This window comes from Triturus cristatus, chromosome 2_2 (genome assembly GCF_964204655.1).
Source record: "Triturus cristatus chromosome 2_2, aTriCri1.1, whole genome shotgun sequence".
In the NCBI taxonomy this organism is placed as follows: domain Eukaryota; kingdom Metazoa; phylum Chordata; class Amphibia; order Caudata; family Salamandridae; genus Triturus; species Triturus cristatus.
In genome coordinates, this window is record NC_140582.1 from 292,013,624 (window position 1) to 292,036,001 (window position 22,378).

A 22,378-nucleotide genomic window follows, 5' to 3' on the forward strand; every position below is an offset into this window, starting at 1 on the left:
CCCGTATATCCGGGTGCCAACGTATCCACGCAGCCAGCGGCTCAAGGGCGAGGGCGAACAACAAAGGCGACAGGGGACAACCCTGCCGGGTACCCCTCCCAAGCTGAAACGGAGTCGACGCCCGACCATTCACCACCACACTCGCAAGTGGCCCCTCATACAGCAACCTCACCCAACTCACAAAACCGTGGCCAAAGCCGAACTTGATCAGCACGGCCCACAAATATGCCCATTCCACCGTGTCGAATGCCATCGTGGCGTCAAGAGACGCCACAATAGCTGGTTCACGCAGTGTGTCCGCCCTGGCGATTACACCATGAAGGCGCTGAAGATTTAACGCCGTGTTTCGGTGCGGGATGAAGCCGGATTGATCCGGGTGGACCAAGTCATCGAGTACCCTAATCAATCGGGTCGCCAGGATTTTAGCCAGAATTTTCGGCTCTGCGTTAAGAAGTGAGATAGGCCTATATGAGGTGCACTTATCTCGGGGTTTGCCCTCTTTGTGTATAACCACGATCGTCGCCAGTCGCTGGTCCAACGGGAGGGTCCCACTCCCCCGCGCCTCCATAAACATGGCGCGCAGGTGAGGGGCGACCCTATCCGGATAGAGCTTGTACAAATCGACCGGCAAACCGTTCGGTCCCGAGGCCTTACCCGAGTTTAACGCGCGGATAGCCCCCGCCACCTCGTCAACCGTTATGTCACCATCTAGATCGTCCCTATCTATGTCGGAGAGACAGGGCAACTCGATATCACGGAGGAGGTCAGACGAGTCCTCGGGCGGCCTATCCGACACTGAGACATAAACCCTACAGAAATAGTCCGAGAAACACTGTACAATCCTCTCAGGTTCCACAATCGCCTCTCCCCTCTCTCCCGTCAACTCTGGCACAACTCTATTGACCCGTTCTTTTTTGTCCAGCCAAGCCAGGAGTTTCCCTGCCTTGTCCCCAACATCATACAATCGGCCCTGCTGCTCCCTGCTGAGGGTCTTAGCGGCGTTCGTCACCAGGTCCTTATACTCAGCTTGCTTCAAGCAAAGCTCATGCAGTGAGGACTCTGTAACCTCCTCCTCCAGCGCTCCCTCCAGAGCCGCGATCTCCTCCTCAACCTGCAGAACCTCGCCATCTCTCCGCCGCTTGGCAGCTACTACTAGGGAGAGGGCTTTCCCTCGGAGCACGGTCTTAAATGCTTCCCACAGCGACACTGCCGAGTCCACGGATCCCTGATTATCCTTGAAAAAATTATCTACTTTCTTTACCAGCGCGCTGCGCATCTTGGGGTCTCGGAAATACCACGGGTTAATAGGGGCCACCCTTCCTCCTCCCTCCCGACCTAGATCCAGCCGGATCCACACTGGCGAATGGTCAGATATACCACGCGCCATGTGCCTCGCCTCGGAGACCAATGAGGCATGCGCAGCCAGAGTGAGTAGGTAATCAATCCTGGAGAGACTACCATGTGCCCCGGAGTGGAACGTGTATTGGCTCTGTGTGGGGTGCCGGAGCCTCCAGCAGTCTATCAGGCCAAGCGTGTTTAGGAAGTCTGGGAGCCACCTCTGAGCCCCCCCTGTGTCTCTGGGCGGGTATCTATCCAGCAGGCCAGAGCCAACAGCGTTGAAATCACCTCCCACCACAAGCATACCCCCCGGGAGATCCAGCAGGGCCCTACCCAGATCTGTGAACGTGGAGGCCTGCAGGGCCGGCGGGACATAAACCGAAACTAAAACCAAAGTTCTTCCTTCCCACCGCCCCGCCACCGCTACAAACCTCCCCCTATCATCAACAATGGTGGAGTCCACTTCAAATGGTAGCGAGGCTCTGACTAGGATGCCCACACCCCTGGACCCAGAGGAGAATCCCGAATGTGCTATGAATTTATAACCCTTCCTATTCAGAGCATAGCACGTATTACCAATAAGGTGCGTCTCCTGCAGCAAGGCAACATCCGGCATTGACCGTTTCAAGAATTGCAAAACAATCCCACGCTTAATGCGATCCCCCAAACCATTAACATTCCAGCTTATAACACTTAAACCCCTACCCCCCATCCTCAAACGTAAAGAGGCCCACCCCACTCCCGAAGAGCCACCATGGAACAGTCCTGGAAAGAATCATCATGCCTTGCAGAAATAAACCCCCCAACAACAAACCCAAAATCCCAGGAACCCCCCCCACCCTGCACCCCTGCGGCAGCTTACAAAGCCCCCCCAACTTGCAGTGTGCTTGTCGCCCTACAAAAACCCCCAAAAATCTACAAAAAGTACCCTAAGGGAGGAAAAGAGCACCCCTCGTCCTCCCGCCGCCCTCCGCATTGACTGCACTCTATTCTAGTCTTCAAATATAGCCAAATCAAGTCAGACCGGCTCCGAAAAATCAGCCCTGCCCATCCCGGCCACTGTCCCCATCCTCGGCAATGTCCTCCCCCGTCCGTCGTCGGGGCAAAGCGTCCAGCCATTCATCGGCCATAACAGGAGAGTCAAAGAAAAATGTCCGATCTTCGTGCACCACACGTAGTCTGGCAGGGAAGAGCATGGCATACTTCAGATCCCACTCCCGAAGCCGCCTCTTCACCCCCAGAAAGCCCTGTCTCTGCCTCTGCACCTGCTGGGTGAAGTCCGGGTAGAAATTCACCGACGCGTTCTGGAAGGGGACCGGGCCCGTCACCCTCGATGCTTGCAGGATAGCGTCCCGATCTCGAAAATGAAAGAGCCGAGCGACAATCGGCCTCGGTGGGGCACCCACCTTGGGCCTCCCACCCGGCACTCTATGGGCCCTTTCAACCGCAAAGAACTTTCCAAGACCCTTGGGCTTCAGATGATTAAGCACCAAGTCCTCGACAAGCAGGTCAACCGAAGCCTCATCCGAGGACTCCGGGACCCCGATGACGCGCACGTTGTTGCGCCTGGCCCGGCTCTCAAAATCCTCCAGCCGGCGGGCGGCGAGATCACTCTCGGTCCTCAGCTTACGAACCTCGATCCGCAGTTCCGTGACGTCCTCGGTGAGGCCCGTGGTCTTGAGGTCCAGGGTCCTAACCCGTTCATTCGTTTTGCCCAAGTCCGCACGGATCAGGTTAACATCCACCAAGATGGCATCCACCTTATGCGCCAGGGCATCGAACTGTCTCCCAATCGAGGTCTGCATCCCTTCGAGCGCGCCCATGACATCCTGTAGTGAGAGCTCCGGGGCCAAAGGCGAGGCCTCCTTCTGGGTATCCGGCGACTGGCTCGACCCACTCGGTGATCCCTTCTGCAGAGCATAGCGGTCCATACTATTGACTTGGGTATAGGCTCCCCGCCTGGTAGACTTAGCCTTCAGCCGATCCACCTCTGCTTTGCCCGACATGGTTGATACCAAGCAGGTCGGTTCAGATAAGAGGGGTCCCTCTCAATGAAAGGAATCAGGGGTGATCAGTTCTGCAGTGGGCCACAAGAGTAGCCTGCAGAGCGTCCATAGGGTAATAAAGCCACCAAGAGCTCTCCAGGGGCAGGGCTGACAAAGGGAGAGAAAGCGAAAGTGAAAGGACGGGGACCTCCGTCCGACTGTTCACACCTCGCCTGGCCGTTGTTGTTCAACTAGAAGTCGGGCATCCTGCCAACTCTAGCGCCTGGCATCCCTCGGAGATAGGCCGCAATCTTCCGCCAGGCATAAGTCCGGTTCCCGGTGGGCGATCCGACCGCGGGTAGCATCAATCGCCTCCCTGCCAGGTCATCCACACGATGCCATGCATACCGACAGGATTAGAGACAGGATAGTCGACGGAGGGCACGAGGGTCTCGGGAGCTCAGAGCTCACGCGGCCATCTTGGTCAAGCGCTAGGCTCCTCAATATAATACTCTTTTAAAAGTTTTTCTTAAGGCATTTAAATTCCTTGTATGCACCTGTATTACTCAGATATTGCTTTCTTATCTATGCCTCATGTATTGACTTTGTTTAGATAATTTGCACTATCGTTGTAAAGATTTTTATTAATCATACCATAACAATTATTGACTGACTGACTACCAAAGCAGTACCTCCAAAGGTGGAGGGCCTATAGAGTGGTCTGCGAGAAAAAAAGTTGTGCGGGACTGACTAAACGATGGGCTTCCCTATGGACCTGGCTGTTAAGGCAGTACTGCTTTCTGGACATATTAACTGACTTCCATGTTCCGGCCTGACAAATGTCAGGAGTAGGCACTCTGCATGCTAGTGCGGTGGTAGCAGCCTTAGCCCTGGTGGAATGAGCTCTCAGTCCATCGGGAGGCTGCTTCTTGGCCTGTACCAGTGGTAACCTGACTGAATGCCCCTACGATTTTTTGGTGGCCCGAAGGCACACTAGAGGGAACCAGAAGACCGCCAAAGATACACAGAGTGTCCCCTTAAAGACCTCGACCTGCAGCAGCATCGCCACTGGCCCAGGAAATTTGAGGCGTAGTGGGACCAGTTGCAGAATCGGCTGTTCATTCGGGGATCGGGCTGAGACTATTTGGCATCTTGAGGTATCCTGACTTCTCTTTGGACACAAAATGGAGGAATTGGGTTAAGTCCCGCTTCAGCTTCATATGCTTCTTCTTCAACTTGGACTTCAACTTACCAGACAACTCCGATCCTGAAGAAGACGTGTTGTGAGAATGGACTTAAGAGCAGAAACAGGTCTGTGACCTTGTCTTGCAGCAGCAGTGGGGCTTACTCGAGGTAAGGTTTGGGGGAGGTATTGATGCTGGTAACATCTTTGGTGGACTCTGCAATAATGGAGGACCTGCAGACCCTGGAAGGACAGTGTACGTGGGATATTATTGGATCTCACAACTTGGGAATATCTGCGGACCTTTTGGTCTGAAATCATTTATAGACCTCCAGAACGAATATGAATGCTCAAACTTGCGACCGCTGGGAGCAACTACTTGCTGAGCTCCGGCGCTTAGAAGGGGAGGGGCGCACAGACCAGGAGGGGATGGCTGGAAATGCCTGCGCGAGTGACGGCGTGCGATCAGCTGCCCCGTAGATGGGATAGCATAGTCCCTGATGCTTCTGACCCGTAGACAGGGGCGCCTGCGGCCACATGGAGACAACTGTATTTTTAGGGCTGGGGGGGGGCGGACTTGGGGGGTGGGGGGGGGGGGTCGTGGGCGTGAAAGGAGGGGAACTTTCTGTGTACAATTATTCAGGCTGCCACTGTTCTGAGTTTTTCTTTTTGACCAGTTTGCGATTTATTGGTTCTCCATGTCTAAGTTGCTTGGATGGCTCACACTGGTTTGTATGGCTAAGTGGCTGGTGTGTGGTGGCCGCTGCCCCCCTTTTAAGAGACAACACTGGAACTGATGAGGCACATGCATCCAGCCCCCGGGCAGGTTGCGACTGGTACATTTCTTGACTGTGGGGGATGTCTGGCTGGCTAGGCCAGACACGGACCGGCGACCCGCATATGTTTATATACTTCTATGTGTAATGTATCCTGTTGAACCACGTATGCTTTCTTTGTTGTACCTTAAAAAAAAAAAAAAGCAATAAAAACAGATTTGCAAAAAAATGAATGCTCAAACTTGCAGTATTATAGGTACCTCCAAGTTTAGCATGTGCTAGTTAAAGATTCTAAACAGCTAATAGGCGTTAAAAAAGATTCCCCACTGGAGTTTGGAATGTTGGCAGCACCATTAGATAAGTATGCCATATCCCTAACATATCGACCACTCACCAACATAGAGACTCTGCTTACAACACTAAAAGCGAAATGGGAAAGAGACATTCGAGTGATAGACGAGGGGGATTGAGATGCGAACTGTATGTACTAATGAGAAGTGGCAATGAGGGCGGGATTTAGATTAGCTCAATGCATCATACATACTACATATGTGTATAACCTGCAAGGTTTGGCCTAGTCACAGATAATAGATGCTTCCGGGGATGCCATTGTGGGGACACCTTCCTGCATATGAAGGTGGGAATGCCCCTAAATGTAAACATTATGGAACATGGAGAGAGACCACATTAATAGGACAACGGCGTAGAATTTGAATCATCAGCCTAGTAAGCCTGATGGTAACAAGCGAGATATCACTCGTAGATGGGGAAGTGGCAGACCATCTACAATCACAAAATTGGTAAAGAAGAATATGCACTGGTGCATGTTAGCTAAAAAGGTGTTATACGACGCCCGAGGATGCCTTCAAAAATTGAGATGGTTTGAGGTCTATGGAGAGGCCTGATGGCATGAATGGGCCGCGTAGAAGGATAGTCCAAACGAAGGCTCACACTAGAGACATACGATTTAACTCTAGTGAGAGTAAAAAGCGAGATCTACACTATAAGCAACTGACTCAATAAGATGTATATAGTATTGTATTTGTTTGCATGATGAAAAAAACTGCATTGTCTGTCATTTGCCAAAGTAATTTTGCTTTTACCACATAATAGCAAATTTAAAAAACGTTGAAAAAAACGTATAGCTGTAAAATAGGCCCTTGTCTTTCTTGGATTACTGCTCTTACCTGTTCTAACGATCGCAAAGTGATAGATGTTGCAGTTAGTTCCATGGGGAAGTTGCATCTAGTGAATTGTAAACTTAGGATAAGATCACGAAAATGTGATTAAAAGGCTTATAGTAAAATCTTGCTACTTACACTTCATCATCACAGTTTAATGGCTTTTCCAGTCTGTACTTTTGGGGCAGCTTTTCGTAGAGTTCGGCACACGTCATTCCACAGTATGGCGTTCCACCTGAAATAAAACTGCAGTCACTCAATATCACATTATTTTTCACTCCTTCTCATTCACCCTTGCATTGCGTTTTCTACTACCCAGAACAAAGCTTAATACCAGAGAAAAAACATAGTTATAAGTGCTTACTTTTGAAACTAGAGCGTTGGTGGCACAAATGAGACGTTCTTAACGTTTTTGGAGCCCATTTAAAAGGTGTGGAAGTGCACATATGCATAGAGTGACAAATGTTTTACTGTGTTGAAAATGGAAAAAAATTAGGCCTGAGGCTTCTATGATGGGGGAGTCTTAGGGAAGCGCAGTTCGGTCATAAAAGCAGGTACTTACCCGGCTGGCTACGAAAAAACAATCCTGTCACAAGTTCACGACATTAGTGCTGGCACTTCTCAACGGGTCGGCAGTACCTTTAATGTACCAGAACTTCACCATAGCGTTGGTGTACCAGTAATGAACAGTACTAGCACTTCCCAAAGAAGCTGCTTCTATCCCATTACCTCCTCGTCCAGTCTTCCTCGCCACAGTAATACAAATGAGCCTCCGGCTCCACACAGAACTCCAAGTAAAATAAAAGAGCAGCGCTCTAGTCTCCCCTCCCTCCTCCAACATGGCCCCCAGTGGCTTTAGCCAATCCCATAAAGGGATACAAACCAGCCAGCCCGATCTGTTCTTTTTTTCTGCACTTCTCCGAGTGCTGTATTGCCTGATGGTCAGGTGAGTGGGGCTGGGGTCCTGCTTAAGCAGACCCGTTTCGCCCTCGGGTATCGAGTTTGGGGGAAGTAGTTGTATTATTTTGTTGTTACCTTTGTTGATTCATATTGTTTTGATTGAATTGTTTTTCCCCCCTTCTTCTACCTTTACGCCTCTGGTCCTGCTTCAGCGGACTTTAGTGGCGTTTGTTTACGAGTCGCTTCTGGACTCGTTCTTGGCGTCCTACTCTGTTGGGGCTGCCTGCCTGTTTACGGGTGTTTAATTCCATTCCATTCCCGACCGCGCGTCCTGCTGAGCGGACGTAGCGCGGCCGGGTGAGTTTGCTCTGGGGGCCGGAGGCTCCCGTTCGCATTCGTACCTGATATTATCTGCCGGGTTGATTGATGTGGGGGCCGGAGGCTCCCGATCACGTTCCTTTCTGCTGCAGTTCAGGTATGCGGCTGACTGAGACATCACGCGTCGGTCTTTTGCATGTCTATACGCATGCGCTCGATTTCTCTTCCGGCATTTATGTGTTTATGACAAACAGGGGCTGGCTTGTTTGGTTGCATAGCAACCACGGGGCCTTTTTATACCGGGAGTGTTGTCTTGGGTGCCTGTGTTTAATTCACTCGTCCACTTGTGTTTCACTATAATGGAGTGTGGTTCTAAGGATGTTGATGCTCCTGATCCCTTGGTGGTGGCTTCTGGTTCTGGTATACAGATCCCCTCTATGGAAGTGTTGCAGCAGATGATCAATTCTGCTGTGGCTGCTGCTATGCAAGGTCAGGTGCCTGTTCCTCCTGCGAAGCGGGCTAAGGTTGATGGCGCTGCGGCTGCTGATTCTGAGAATGAGGAGGAGGTTGATGTCAAGGGTCGTTTTGTGCAGGGTGCTGACCTGAAGGAGGTGCTGGGTCACATTCGAGAGAACTTGGTTTTTCCTGCTTCTGTTGTTCCTCTGGAAGACGATCTGTTTGCGCAATACCAACGTCCTGAACCTGATTCTTTGCCTCTACACTCTTCAGTTTTGAGGGTCTTGGAGAATGAATGGAAGGATGTGGACAAGGGTTCCTTTCCACGCTTTTTGAATAAGAGGTACCCGCTGCAGGATTTTGCGGTGAAATTCCCTTCCTCGGTAAAGGTTGATTCCTTGTTGGCCAGCATGTCGTCTCATGGGACTGTGGTTTCGGAAGATTCTTCTCCTGCTGACCCGGTTGACCGTAAAGTAGATGGTGCGGTGAAGCGCACTTTTGCGGCTGCAAATTTTTCTATCAGGGCTGCTGCCTATGCTTCATACACTATCCAATCCTTGCTTAAGGATTTTCAGTCTCTGTCAGAATTGTTGGACCAGGGGGAGGATGTTTCTTCTACCCTGGCTTTGATGGAACAACAGGTTCGGCTGCTTTCGGATGTGTCCTTTGACTCTTTGGGAGCGGCGGCTTCTGCGGCTGGGTCTTCGGTGGCTGCGAGACGCCAGTTGTGGCTTCGTTCCTGGAAGGCTGATGCTGCGCAGAAAAGTCTCCTGATGAAGATTCCTTTTTCTGGGGTTAAACTTTTTGGGTCACCTCTGGATGACATGGTAAAGAAAATGGCGGAGGACCGTAAACTCCTGGCTCCTGAGAGGGCGAGTCACTTCCGTTCTTTTGGTTCTCAGCGGGCTTTTGGCCCTTCTAGGAGGGGTCGGGCTGGTCAGCCCTTTCGTGGAAGGGGGCGTGGCCGGGGTGCTCCTTCCTTTGGTAAAACCCGGTTCTCCGTTTTTTCTTCCTCCTCCAATCCTGCACCAAAGTCATGACTGGATCGCTCCTGGTTTGGGTCCGGTTGGGGGTCGCCTCAGTTCCTTCCTGGATTCTTGGAGAATGACTGTATCGGACAAATGGGTGCTGCAGGTGATTTCAGAGGGATTGCGTATTGGATTTATCCAGACTCCCCCGGACTGTTTCAGGGCCACTCCTTGTCCCAGAGACCCTGTAAGGAGATTGGTGCTTTTGGAAGGCATCGAGTCCCTGGTGGTCAAACGTGCGGTGATTCCTGTTCCTGTCGATCAATTGGGGTTGGGTGTGTATTCCATCCTATTCCTGGTATCAAAGCGCACTGGGGATCTTCGTCCAGTGATGGACCTGAAGTGGTTGAATGCTTACATCCCTCACCAGAAGTTCAAAATGGTTTCCCTTCAGTTGATCCTTCCTCTGATATCTCAGGGCGACTTCCTTGCGTCAATAGACTTAAGGGATGCTTATCTGCATGTCCCTGTTCATCCAGACTCTCAGAGGTTTCTCCGGTTTTGCGTGCTGGGTCGTCATTTCCAATTCCAGGTACTGCCCTTTGGGCTCTGCTCTGCTCCCAGGGTCTTTACTGAGGTTCTGGCTCCTCTTATTGGCCATTTGCATGGGGAGGGCATTAGTGTTTTTCCTTATCTGGACAACATTTTAATTTTTGCTTCTTCTCTTCCTAAGGCGGAGTTGCATGTCCAGAGAGTGTGCCATGTCCTGGAGCATCATGGGTTCCTAGTGAATGTACCGAAGTCCTCCCTGGTTCCTGCACAGGAATTGACTTTCATTGGGGCTCTGTTCAGGACACAGTTGGGGATGGTGTTCCTGCCCCCTCCCAGGATTCTGTCCCTGGTGTCTGCAGTTCGTGCCCTGTTGTTGGGGCATTCTCATCCTGTGAGCCTATGGTTGAGGGTTCAGGGTCTAATGTCGGCATCATTGTTGACGGTGCCGTGGGCTCGCCTCCACATGTACCCGGTGGTGTCACACGTTTTGTCGCATTGGGACCCCTGTTCCCTAGATATGAGTGTTTTGATTCCTATGTCGGAAGATGTTTGGGTGGTCCTCAATTGGTGGTTGGACGTAAGTCATCTGTCCAGGGGCCGCCCCTTTCTGATTGTTCCCACCCGCGTGGTCACTACCGATGCCAGCCTGCTGGGGTGGGGTGCTACTCTGGGGGATTCGACAACTCAGGGGGTTTGGCCTCAGTCGGTGTTGTCATGTTCCTCCAACTACAAGGAGCTGAAGGCCGTTCTTCTGGGTTTGTTGGATTTCTCGGATCTTGTTCGGGGTCACCATGTACAGGTCCGAACGGACAATCAGGTTGTGATGTCTTATGTGAACCATCAAGGGGGGTGCAAGGTTCGATCCCTCAGTTGCCTCAGCCGTCGGATATGTTGTTGGGTGGAGGTACATCTGGAGTCCCTATCTGCCATTTATCTACCTGGCGCGGAGAACACTGTGGCGGATTGTCTGAGCCGGGTGTTTCCTTCCATGGGGTCTTTGTCCCTGACACATGTGATGTTCAGGAGGTTGCGGAGGATGTTTGGATATCCGATTGTCGACCTATTTGCTTCCCAGGACAATTACAAGATCCGTTGCTTTTGCACGATTATGCCTTGCCGGGATGCATGGAGGGTGGATGCCCTGTCGTTCCCTTGGCCGACGGGTCTCTTGTATGCCTTTCCCCCTGTTCCCCTGATTCCGGCGGTCTTGCAGAAGGTCAAGAGGGAGGGGTCGTTTGTGCTACTAATTGCTCCGGGTTGGATGCGTCGACCTTGGTATCCCCTGCTATTGGAATTGGCTGTGTCTCCGGGGTGGGCCTTGCCATTCATTCCTTATCCTCTGATGGGTCCTCTTCTTCCTCTGCCCGTGTTCCGTTCCTTGGGTCTGCGGGCCTGGCTCTTGAGAGGGATTCGTTGATGCGAACTGGCTGTTCATTGGCTGTGGCCATTCAGCAATCCAGGAGACCTTCTACTCTTAAATCCTATGCGAAGCACTGGGATAATTTTGTTTCTTGGTGTCTGTGTCGCGATCTGTCGGTGGCTTCTTTGGACCCGGCTCGCATTTTGGATTTTTTGAATGATGGATTTGTGCTGGGCTTCGCCATTTCGACTCTTCGGGCTCAGTGGGCTGCGATTCGGGCATTCCATGTCCCCCCCCTTGGTTTCTGTTTCGCCATTGGTTGCTAGACTTTTTAAGTCTCTCTCTTTCCAACGCCCCCATCCTATCATGTATCCTCCACCTTGGGACCTGCCTTTGGTTTTGCGCTCCTTGCAGTTGGCTCCCTTCGAGCCTTTGGAGTCGGTGGGGTTGAAGTTTTTAACACTCAAGGTGGTGTTTCTTGTGGCGATTGCTTCTGCCAGACGTATGGGTGAGTTGGGTGCCTTCCTTCGTCCTGCCCCATTTTTGTTGGTTTTGTCGGACCGTGTGGTGTTGCGCCCTCATCCTACGTTCGTTCCAAAAGTGGATTCTTATTTTCACAGGTCTACTGAGGTGGTTCTTCCGAGTCTTTGTCCTGATCCTTCCTCAGATGAGGAATCCCTGTTGCACCTCTTGGATGTTCGTCGTGCATTATTGATCTACTTATCACGCACGTCTTCATTTTGCAAGGTGGACAACTTATTTGTCAGTTTTGGTTTATCACGTCAGGGCCTGAAACCATCCCTCTCGACGATCAGTCGCTGGATTAAGGAGGCCATTTTGTTGGCGTATGCTTCTGTTTCTGAGGTTCCCTCCCTTCCTGTTCAGGGGCGTTCCACCCGATCTGTTGCTGTGTCTTGGGCCTCCTTCAAAGGGGTGTCCATGGAGGATGTTTGCAGGGCTGCTACTTGGTCTTCCCCTCATACATTCATGTCCCATTACCGCCTCCAGGTTGGGGGTGGGGGTTCTGTTTCATTTGCATCTTCTGTTCTGACTGCGGGGGTGACTTGAGAGGTTCTCTTTTTGATTGCTGTACCTCTGTGTATTAAATTTTGTTTTCACTGCACTATTGGTGTGGTCTATTTCCTTACATGAAGCTGATTGCTTTGGTATCGGGTCATTTGTATTACTGTGGCGAGGAAGACTGGACGAGGAGGTAATGCCCCGGTTACTTACCGGTAATCTTCATTACTCCGAGTCCTAGTCTTCCTCGCCACAGTATAATTTCCCTTCCCTCCCGGCCCTGGTGGTGGCTTCATGTCTGCGGCTTTGATTATCAGATCGGGCTGACTGGTTTGTATCCCTTTATGGGATTGGCTGAAGCCACTGGGGGCCATGTTGGAGGAGGGAGGGGAGACTAGAGCGCTGCTCTTTTATTTTACTTGGAGTTCTGTGTGGAGCCGGAGGCTCATTTGTATTACTGTGGCGAGGAAGACTAGGACTCGGAGTAATGAAGATTACCGGTAAGTACCCGGGGCATTAATAAATACAAACACTTTACAGTATTGGTGTGATGTTAATTCCGGGACAAAACGGAAGAGTGCCAGCACACCCAAAAGTACTGCCATTCGTTTTGTGGGACAGTACCAACACTTCTCAGCAGTGCTGCTATACTTGTAACGCAACATTACAGCAGCCCAGGTTTACTAAGGGTTTGCACCAGCATTAGCAGGACGCAAAGAGGCTTACGCTTTCTAATATCCAGCACTATGGGCATTTTGCAATGCAGAGGTAACTTTTCACAACGCAAAAACAGAGTTTGCGCCACTTTGTGTTGTTTTGTTTCAAGAGGGCGTCACTTGGAGAGATTAAGGCAAACACCCAAAGGTTTTGAAGCAAAGCCCAATCTGCTAAAATAGCCATAGCAGCTACCTCCCTCCCAGAACTCTACGATCTAGCTCTTAATCATTCCTTCTGGTACCCCGCATAAAGAAATCCCGCACCGGGAAAAAATCTTTTTACTATCTGGTCCCCTCCCTATGGAATTCACTCCCCAGTCCTCTTCGGAACTGTGTCAAATATTTACGATTTCGTAAACTTCTGAAAACTGCACTTTTCTGATTTTCTTCCTTGCTGCTCTAGGTATTGCCGCAGCGTGGAGATACCCTTCAGGGGAAGATTCGGGATTCGGGAATAGCAGGTTTTGTTTCAGAAACAAATGTCTACTTGGAGGTGGTGAAAACCAGATGAAGGGGCATATTATCAAGGACGGCGTTAAATTATCGCCGGTTTAGCGGCAGAAAACTGCCGCTAAAGCGGCGATGATGGACTTGATAATATGCCCTGGAGAATTCCAATAGAAGCCCATGTTCACACCAGAACATGGACTTCAATTGGAATTCTCAAGGGCATATTATCAAGCCCATTATCGCCGCTTTAGCGGCAGTTTTAAAGCGGCGATAAATTTAACTCGGTCCTTGATGATATGGCCCTAGAAGTACTGCAGTGCACTACATACATCCAGTGCTTGGGAACTTTTTGAGGTTGCCTATTCAGTGGACATCTTACTGGAAGGACATGTCTCCAGTACAAATCCTGTGCTAGGCAGTGCACACTCACCTGTTCACCATGCTGCTTGCCTGTGCATTGCGCAGGGCTGATTGTGAGCCAGCGCAGAGGATGGCACCAGCCGCAGGCCAATCTTGGTAGATATGGTGCTGCACTGTGTGTTTACGCTTGGGTAAAACAGGAAACTTTGAATGCTGCGCAGTGCGCTGAGAGGAAAATTAGGAAATGTGAGCATAAGTATTTTATAGTCAGTAATATATATTTTTGTTTTTTAATAGCTCAGGTTGTTTTGTAAAACAAGGTCAACTGTTGATATTGGACTTGGGTGTATGTTTTCATCACCTATTATAGTACTTGCCTGAAGATGTTTGTGGGCTTGCTCACATGTAAATTATGGGACCACACGGGATAATTAGCATAATATGACCAATTTTACCACTAAGTATCTTTCAGATAGATTTGCCACATTAAGATGATATGGTATTTCTACACATATCCAACAATTGTTTGATATTTAATTTCAATTACTATGTACTCACCCAAGCTTACAATTTCCCACAATAACACTCCGTATGACCACCTGCATAAAACAGAGAAATGGTTTATAATAAGTGTGCAACAAATGATCAATGCATTTCCGGAAACATTTGCAGTTTCTTGGTGTCACGTAGGTCAGCAGACAGGCGGGGTGGTGGGGGCGGGGGAGGGCATGGTGGGGGGTAGTAAACTCCAGCATATGGCCAAACCAAGGTAAGTACATAAATAAATAAAATGAATTACATTGCGCACGCTGCAACGCCAAATGGTGAATTATGTGTTAATGTCGTTTGGCCTACCCACATAAGTGGCGTACCATTTGTATTGGGAGACGTATTGGAAATCAGGGTGGTAGGAAATGTGTGGATCCCCGCAGATTCTGGAACTTTCCTTAAAAGCAATGTGAGGGAAGTGTGCTGTTAATCGAAGTTTGAAGTTTGCAAGTGCTTCTGATTAAAAAACCTAATTTGATCCTCATGAGTTCCATCATCTGGGACTCCCCCAGTGTCTAGTTTTCAGAAATGACTCGGATTTATGTAGGTCTCCCTGGGTGCCAGCTGAACTAGGGTGCAACATTTAAAGCTGGCCAAATGGCAAAAGAGGATCAGTTTTGAATGGAAAATTTGATGTGTCTATGTTGTGTTTTTTGTCCCTTCCTATTGAGGGCGCTAGTCCCACCCACATATGTGGAGCACAATTTTTAGCGAGAGACATGTGGGAATGCCAGTCGGTAGGGCATTTGCAGATTCTGAAACTTTCCTTCAAAAAAAGGAGTTCTGGGTTACAACACATTGTAAGAACCACACAAGTCACACCACCCTGTACTCCCCTGGGTGACTAGGTTTTAGAGTTGTCTGGGTATGGTAGGTAGATTTCCCTGTATGGCAGTTCAGCTAGGGCCCAAAATCCACAGCTACCCTCATTGTAAAAAGAAAAGCATTGATTTTGCTGGGTAAAATGGGATGTCTCCAGGTCGTGTTTTGGGATGTTTTGTGCTTGTAGATGATAGGTCCAGCCACATACGTGGGGTCACATTTTTATCCGTAGCCATGTGAGAACATAGAATAGTAGAACATTTGTTATTACAAATCAGAATTTCTCAGCATTTTTGGCTTCCAAATGTAAGCCAGTGTGCAATAAGAGATTTTACAAAATACCCTCTGAATCACAAGATAGTATGGATTGTCAAAACTGGAGACGTGTACAAATAGCAACTGTTCCTAAACTCAGTATCTCGTATAGATTTCAGATATACATAGGTTTCGCACATCAGTCTGTGGCAGGTATACTTATTTACAGACCACCGGGCTCGGAGGGCTGTTTTGTAGAATCTATCACCACGGCTATGGCCCCCATCGTTGCTAGATATAAACAGTGCATGGTATTGGGTGATTTCAATTTGCATTTTGATCAGAACACCAATCTGGAAGCGAAAAAGTTATGTGAATTGTTCAATACATTTGACATGCCTCCTTTTGTTTTCTCCCCAACGCATGATAAAGGCCACACCTTAGATCAGATTTTTTCCTCCCATACCATTGAGCTTGATAAACCTTTAGCTCTGACCTGGTCAGATCACTTTTTGATCACCTTTTGGATATCTGTTGAAGGCCATAAGCTATGGCCACTACCCAACACGCAATCTAAGGAAACCCGATCTTTTAAAAATATTACCCCTGCTACCTTAGCGGAAATTTTAATTCAACACCCTATTCCAGTAGAAAGCTTTCTTGAGGATGCAGTAGCCACTCTTGATAACTGGCTTTATACATGGACACTCTACCTTGCTCCTCCCAAAGCACACAGGGCACGCAGAATAGCCCCTCGGCCCCCTGGTTCTCGGAGGAACTGAGGCAGAGCAAAAAAGCCTGTAAATGCCTTGAACGCTCTTGGAGGAAAAATTATCTTCCCTAGAGCAAGCTCATTTATAAACAGGCTCTTAAAGCACACTTTTTGAGGGTCCGCAACGAGAAGAAAAGGTTTCTGGGAAATAAAATGGAGTCCGCTAACAACTGCAGTAAGGCTCTTTTTAAAGTAGTGAAAGACTTTACTGCCCCAGGTGTTACCCAGAATCCTTTCCCTCCCACTGCCGAATGGACCGCAAATATTGCCACATTTTTTTATAACAAGATCAAGGCCATTCAGGACTCTTTTGCTGTGTCCCCACAGTCTGACTCAGCGAGTCTCTCTGAGTTTTCTGGTGGCCCCCAGACGGACGTACTGGAAGAATTTCCGCCGTTGTCCCTGGTGGCCTCCTTAACTATTATGAGAATATTGAAATCTGGCTCGCCTTCTGACCCGTGTCCTGCTAAAATATTGGCATCTGTTGCAGAAGTTGTAAATCCGGCCGCCAATCATGTGCTGAATCTGTCATTGAGCACTGGCACCGTCCCTGCGAGATTGAAACGGGGGAAGGTACTTCCTCTCTTAAAAAAACCCACGGCCGATCCAGCAACTACTAACAACTATAGGCCTATCACACTGCTTCCTTTTTTTGCTAAAACCCTGGAATAATATGTGAATGCAGTAACTACTAAGCATTTAGAAACCACCAATGCTCTTCATGCGAGCCAATCTGGCTTTAGAGCAAATCATAGTACGGAGACAGCTCTGTTAGAAATCTCTGAAAGCATTAAGTTCACTCTGGACAGAGGAGGTAAAGCAGTTGTGCCCCATGACCGCCTCCTTCAGAGATTGAGGGAGTGTGGCATGCGGGGCACGGTTTTTAACTGGTTCTCCTCTTTCCTTCAAGAGCGTCAACAATCTATTTGGTCTCCTCCTTTTTCGGCTGTTATTCCCCAATTAAATGTGGGAGTACCCCAGGGCTCTGTGCTGAGCCCTACCCTTTTTAATATATATATGACCCCACTGGCCCCTCTCGCTAAAAAATTTGGAGCCAAAATTTTAACATATGCAGACGACTCTCAAATTCTGTTTACTTATGGGAAAGATGAACCTTTTAACGAATCTCTAATCAGGGAATGTTTGTCTAACATTTTTGGATGGTCTCATTTGAACCAGTTGGCCTGCAATTAGGCTAAGACTGAAATTATTTTTTTCGGACACACCCCTGGGGACGAATGGAGAAATTTGTGGCCTCAGGATCAGCCTCCTCCACCCAATCCTGTAACTACAGTGAAAAATCTTGGAGTCTTATTGGATTCTGATCTCTCCATGCAACCTCAGGTGAAATCTGTGACAGGCACTGGTTTTAGGCTTCTTAAAATGATGAGGAACTTTCTCTCCCTTCTCTCTATGCCCCATAGACAAACCGTTGTCCAGGCTCTCATCATTTCCAGATTGGATTACGCAAATGTTCTTTATTTGGGTATTCCAAAATTTTTACTGTACCATCTGCAACTGGTCCAGAATGCCGCAGCCAGGGCTGTCATGAGGGTGTGCCCTAGGACACATTTGTCCAGCATTTTTAAAACTCTCCACTGGCTCAGAATGGAACCTAGAATCCATTTTAAGGCATAGGTCCTTGCTTTCAAAGCACGTCATGACATGGGGGCCTCGTACCTTAAAAAGAGAATCATTCCATTCTGCCCTGTGAGGACCTTAAGATCTTCCACTCTTTATCTGCTTCAGTTTCCTAAATTTTTTCTAACCAGGAAGGGTGGGCGATCCTTTCAGGTGATTGTCAGTCAGTTATGGTATACCCTCCCTCTGGCCCTCAGAGGCGAATCTGAACTCCTTAGTTTCAGAAAGCATCTCAAGACCTGGTTGTTTCTTCTTTAGACCGTTTTGTGTCACCTTGACAGGTCATTAGGTCGTGTGTGAGTGTTTGTTGTCAGGCAGGTTACTTTAGCGCCAGGACACTCTTTTTGAGTAGCCGAGCGCTTTATAAATCCGTCTTAACATAACATAACATTTCTTCATACTAATTTTTTCATTCTTTATCATATGAATTGCTGTATAGTCAGTAAACAGTGGAAAATCTTTGTAAGGTGCAGCTTGGTTGTTGGCTCTGGGTTTCACATTTTTAGGAGAACGTACAAACCTTATATATCACCACAACCAGAAGAGTCTGTCTGACGTAACAGTTTATTGCGTTTGTAAATCGGCTATTGTAACAAGAAGTTACAGATGAAAACGTTGTCACAAACGCCTGTTTTTTCCTCCTCATTTTCATTATGTTTATAGTTCAACAGTAAGTTTCTTAGAGAAAACTTGGAGTGGTCTACGCAAAGACACCTTACTGGATTCATCATTTTGTCTACGTGTCCAAAATATAAAGCTTTCCGGGATTCCTCAGGGGTTTCACATCTGTTTCCACCTCAAAGTGCAAACAGTTTGAAACTACATAAATTAGGAAAAATGAACTACCTCTTAGAAAAACGGTGGTAAAAATGTTCCGATACAACTCTGTTTCTGAAAGCTGGGAAGATGGTAATCCTAGCACAGAAAACTTTTTATTGTATCTATATTTGGGGGGAAAACATACACTTTCTTGCACAGCACATTTGTCTCATTGTTTCCACACAAAAAACAAAATACTTAAATTTTCTAGGTTCATTTCAGGGGAATCTACAAACCCTGGGTACCTTTCGAATCCCCAGGATGTTGAGTAAAATGGATACAATTTTGGCGTGGATACTTTTTTGTGGGAGAAAAAAAGAGTTACAAAGGTTTAAACTTGAGGTACCCCTAACATTAAAAAAGGGCTTAGCACCAGGGGAGGAAAGCCCTAGCAGTCAGGCGGTTAAACTGCATCTGTGTTTGCAAAAATACTTCTTGTATATATTGGTCAGTTTCATTTGTCACTACATTTGTTTACCATATTTGAAAATATACTCCTTCATGTGAAGTAGAAAGAGGCAAGGGGGCCGATTCACAGAACTAACTTAAGACAAAATCCTAAACTTACTACTTTTGGTATTCACAGAAGTTAGGATTAAGTTTGTCTTAAGACAGACTTAAGACAGACTTAAGACAGACTTAAGACAAAATCCTAACTTAAGTCTGTCTTAAGTCTGTCTTAAGTTTGTCTTATGTCTGTCTCAAGTCTGTCTCAAGTCTGTCTCAAGTCTGTCTTAAGTCTGTCTTAAGTCTGTCTTAAGTCTGTCTTAAGTCTGTCTTAAGTTTGTCTTAAGACAAACTTAAGACAAAATCCTAACTTCTGTGAATACCAAAAGTAGTAAGTTTAGGATTTTGTCTTAAGTTAGTTCTGTGAATCGGGCCCAAGGGGTTCACATTTTTTGGGAAGGGGTAATGGTATAGTGCTATATTATAAGGAATAAAATACTCTGGTATATGTTAAAAGCATATTGCAAATCACATCGAGTTCCATGGCGTTATAAAGGAACGCAGTCTCACTCCTCTAAATGGTCACAGAACTACTCTATGAATAGGGTCATTGGAAAAATGCAATTGCGCAGCCGCAGTATTTTTTGCATAATTGTTGATTTGCCACATAATCCATCGTCTGCTGCATAATCTTCAGAAGTTAACTAAAAATAAAGAGATTGGTTTCTAGCTCAAATGGTTCAAAAGTTACTAAAAATGCAGCAACACATGTTGCCACACAGTGGAAGGCCCTTTACAAAGATTGACTTTCTGTTGCTTATTGCTATATTTATGTGGTAAACTTGTACTAATGAGGTGCCACCTATACTCAGACAGTTTTTACAAGTGTAAAGATTTAAGATAATTAAGTAATCACAGAATGTGCCTCATTACACTGAATAATTTGCCTTTTCTTGCTGCATAATTCAGTTAACCCTGCCCCTTAATTTGGGCCTCCCCTGCAGCATAATCCGGGTAGCCCTGTCTGTGACTTGCAATATCCTTATAATGTACAGGGGTGGTACTTCATTTATCTATGTTCATGTTTATTTATGCCCTGGTTGTGAAAATAAATGTGGACCAATAACAGATGTTAGTTGGAACAACTGTACTAATAGGCACGCATTGACACATTTAGAACTACAGTGTTAAGGTCAAATTTCTGCCTAGTACAACAATACAGAAACACTGATGTGAGAAAAACACTGCTTGGTGCCTGGATGTTGCTATATAAAAGGAACTGTGATGTTATTAAGGATTTTACTAGGAAAACGCAAAGCTCACAAAACCAGCACAAAAAATTGGTGATAATGGCTGTATTTATACTGCAAGAACTGTTGAAAAATAGCAGATGGTTTTAATTTTGCTTTCCTAAAGCGTAGTTACCAAATGATAGTATTGTGACGTTTAACTATTTGAAGAATTACGAAAACGAAATTAACTCTTTCATATTTATGTAAGTGGCAACACCTGTGAAGAGCATTTAACTGTGCAAGAAAGTGGTTGACTTCAGGTTTACAAAGGCCGTGTGATCAGCCGAAACGCGTTTTTGTTTACAAATACTGTCTGTGAATACATGGAAATGCCCTAAGGATTTGAGTGTGTGTCTTCCCTTAAAGTGGCGAGATATGTTTGAATTTAATGATGTGTTTCTATCTATCTATCTATCTATCTATCTATCTATCTATCTATCTATCTATCTATCTATCTATCTATCTATCTATCTATCTATCTATCTATCTATCTATCTATCTATCTAACTATCTATCTATCTATCTATCTTATATATATACATACACTCCAATGCTCCTGTTACCAGAACACAAGCCAGCACTCACGGGGCAAATTCCAAAGAAGACTTTATTTTCTTTTTAGCAACAACAAACGCGTTTCGGCATTCGCGCCTTCGTTGGTGTTACTGACACGGCAGCGGCGCCCATTTTTAAATAGTTTCCATGGTTGCAATGGACATGAAAGAACGACCCTAGCTCACTTTTCTTTGAGCGCCATCTTTAAATGTCCTGATGTTAACATGACAGTACCATATCAAGCAGTATTGGAATGAGGCTGGTTAACATTATACCGCCGTATATCGGCCAAACATTTTCGAAAATACATTGCCATCATCTGTATCACTTTAACAATTAATTTGTTATTAGTAGGCAATTGCAGATACCAATATGAATCCACTATCAGTAAACAATCCCGCCGTGTATCAGCCAAGTGCTCATTTATTGGGCTTCATCTTTTTACATTTATGACGAATTGCCTATTACATAACTTGGTGAAAACAAATGAGTATTCCAAAATGTCTTTTCTTTCAAAGGATCCACCCAAAATTATAGTGCCGTATATCGGCAGCTAAAGCCCAATAATGCCTGCAAGCAAAACAGTTAAATAACAGTTATCTTAGATCATGTCATATAGACATCTTAAATACACACAAAGCAAACCCATAAGTAGCAACTAATTACCTAGTTGCACTACCAATTCTTCCCCGCTATTGAGCCCTTTCGGGGTTTTGGTCTGTAAATCAATGATAAAACGAGACTCTAGTCTCCGTAGCCTTTGAATTCTGTCCCCACCTCTGATTTTAGCAGGAACATGGTCAAGGCCAAAGAACATCAACAGATCCATGTTGCTTTGGTGCATGCTGGCAAAATGCCTTGCCACAGGATACGCTTGATCTTGCTTAGAGATGGCACGTAGATGCTCCAAAATGCGGACCTTCACTGGGTGGACGGTACTACCCACGTATCTTAGTCCGCATGGGCACACTAAACAATACACAGCATAAGCAGTATTACAGGTTATAAACTTAGTTATATTCCTTTTGACTGTGGTTTCCGGAATATTGTATCCCAGAACCCTTTTGCTGTGCTTGCAAGCTTTACTCTTGCCGCACAGGAAAAACCCCTGCATCTCTTTCAAAGTCCCTGCTATAGGCATATCCTTGGCTTGATAACTATGAACCAGCATGTCTTTGATAGCTCTAGCTTTTTTGAAAGTCACCAACGGTACATTAGGTATATCTGCACTGATAATCATATCAGTTTTCAAGATGTGACAATTTCTGTTAAGAATCCTCTTATATATCCAAATCCAAACAAAATCCCAAAGTATTCAAGACTCAGCGGCGCAACACAAGGGCACAGACTTCAGTAGCGAAGGTATAGGAATGTTCTTTTTTGCAACATCGAGGTCCAAATGGCACGTTTCGGCCGCCGGACTGCGGCCTTGATCACATTTATATTGATCACATATATATTATTATATATATTACCTACTGGCGGTCGCCAGTAGGTAGTTATAGTTAGGACCTTGTTTCTTTTCAAAAAGCGTTTTTTCTTTTGCAAATATCTTTGGCGCCGTTTGATGAATCTTCACGAAATTTTCAAAACTAATGGTTCACTCAGATCAGCTCCTGTCTTGAAATTTTAGGGGTGTTTAATCAAGCGAGAGCTGATAAAA

General features: G+C 46.8%; 1 protein-coding gene across 1 annotated transcript in view; it reads right to left on the bottom strand.

Moving 5' to 3' along the window:
• Positions 1 to 22,378, bottom strand: part of TEK (TEK receptor tyrosine kinase) — a 542,264-nt gene that overhangs the window by 52,253 nt on the left and 467,633 nt on the right. The window contains exons 20-21 of the mRNA XM_085641331.1: positions 14,122 to 14,162; positions 6,602 to 6,698 (exon numbers count right to left, since the gene is read on the bottom strand). Coding sequence (XP_085497457.1) covers positions 6,602 to 6,698; positions 14,122 to 14,162 — 138 coding nt within the window. The remainder of the gene's footprint in view (positions 1 to 6,601; positions 6,699 to 14,121; positions 14,163 to 22,378) is intronic.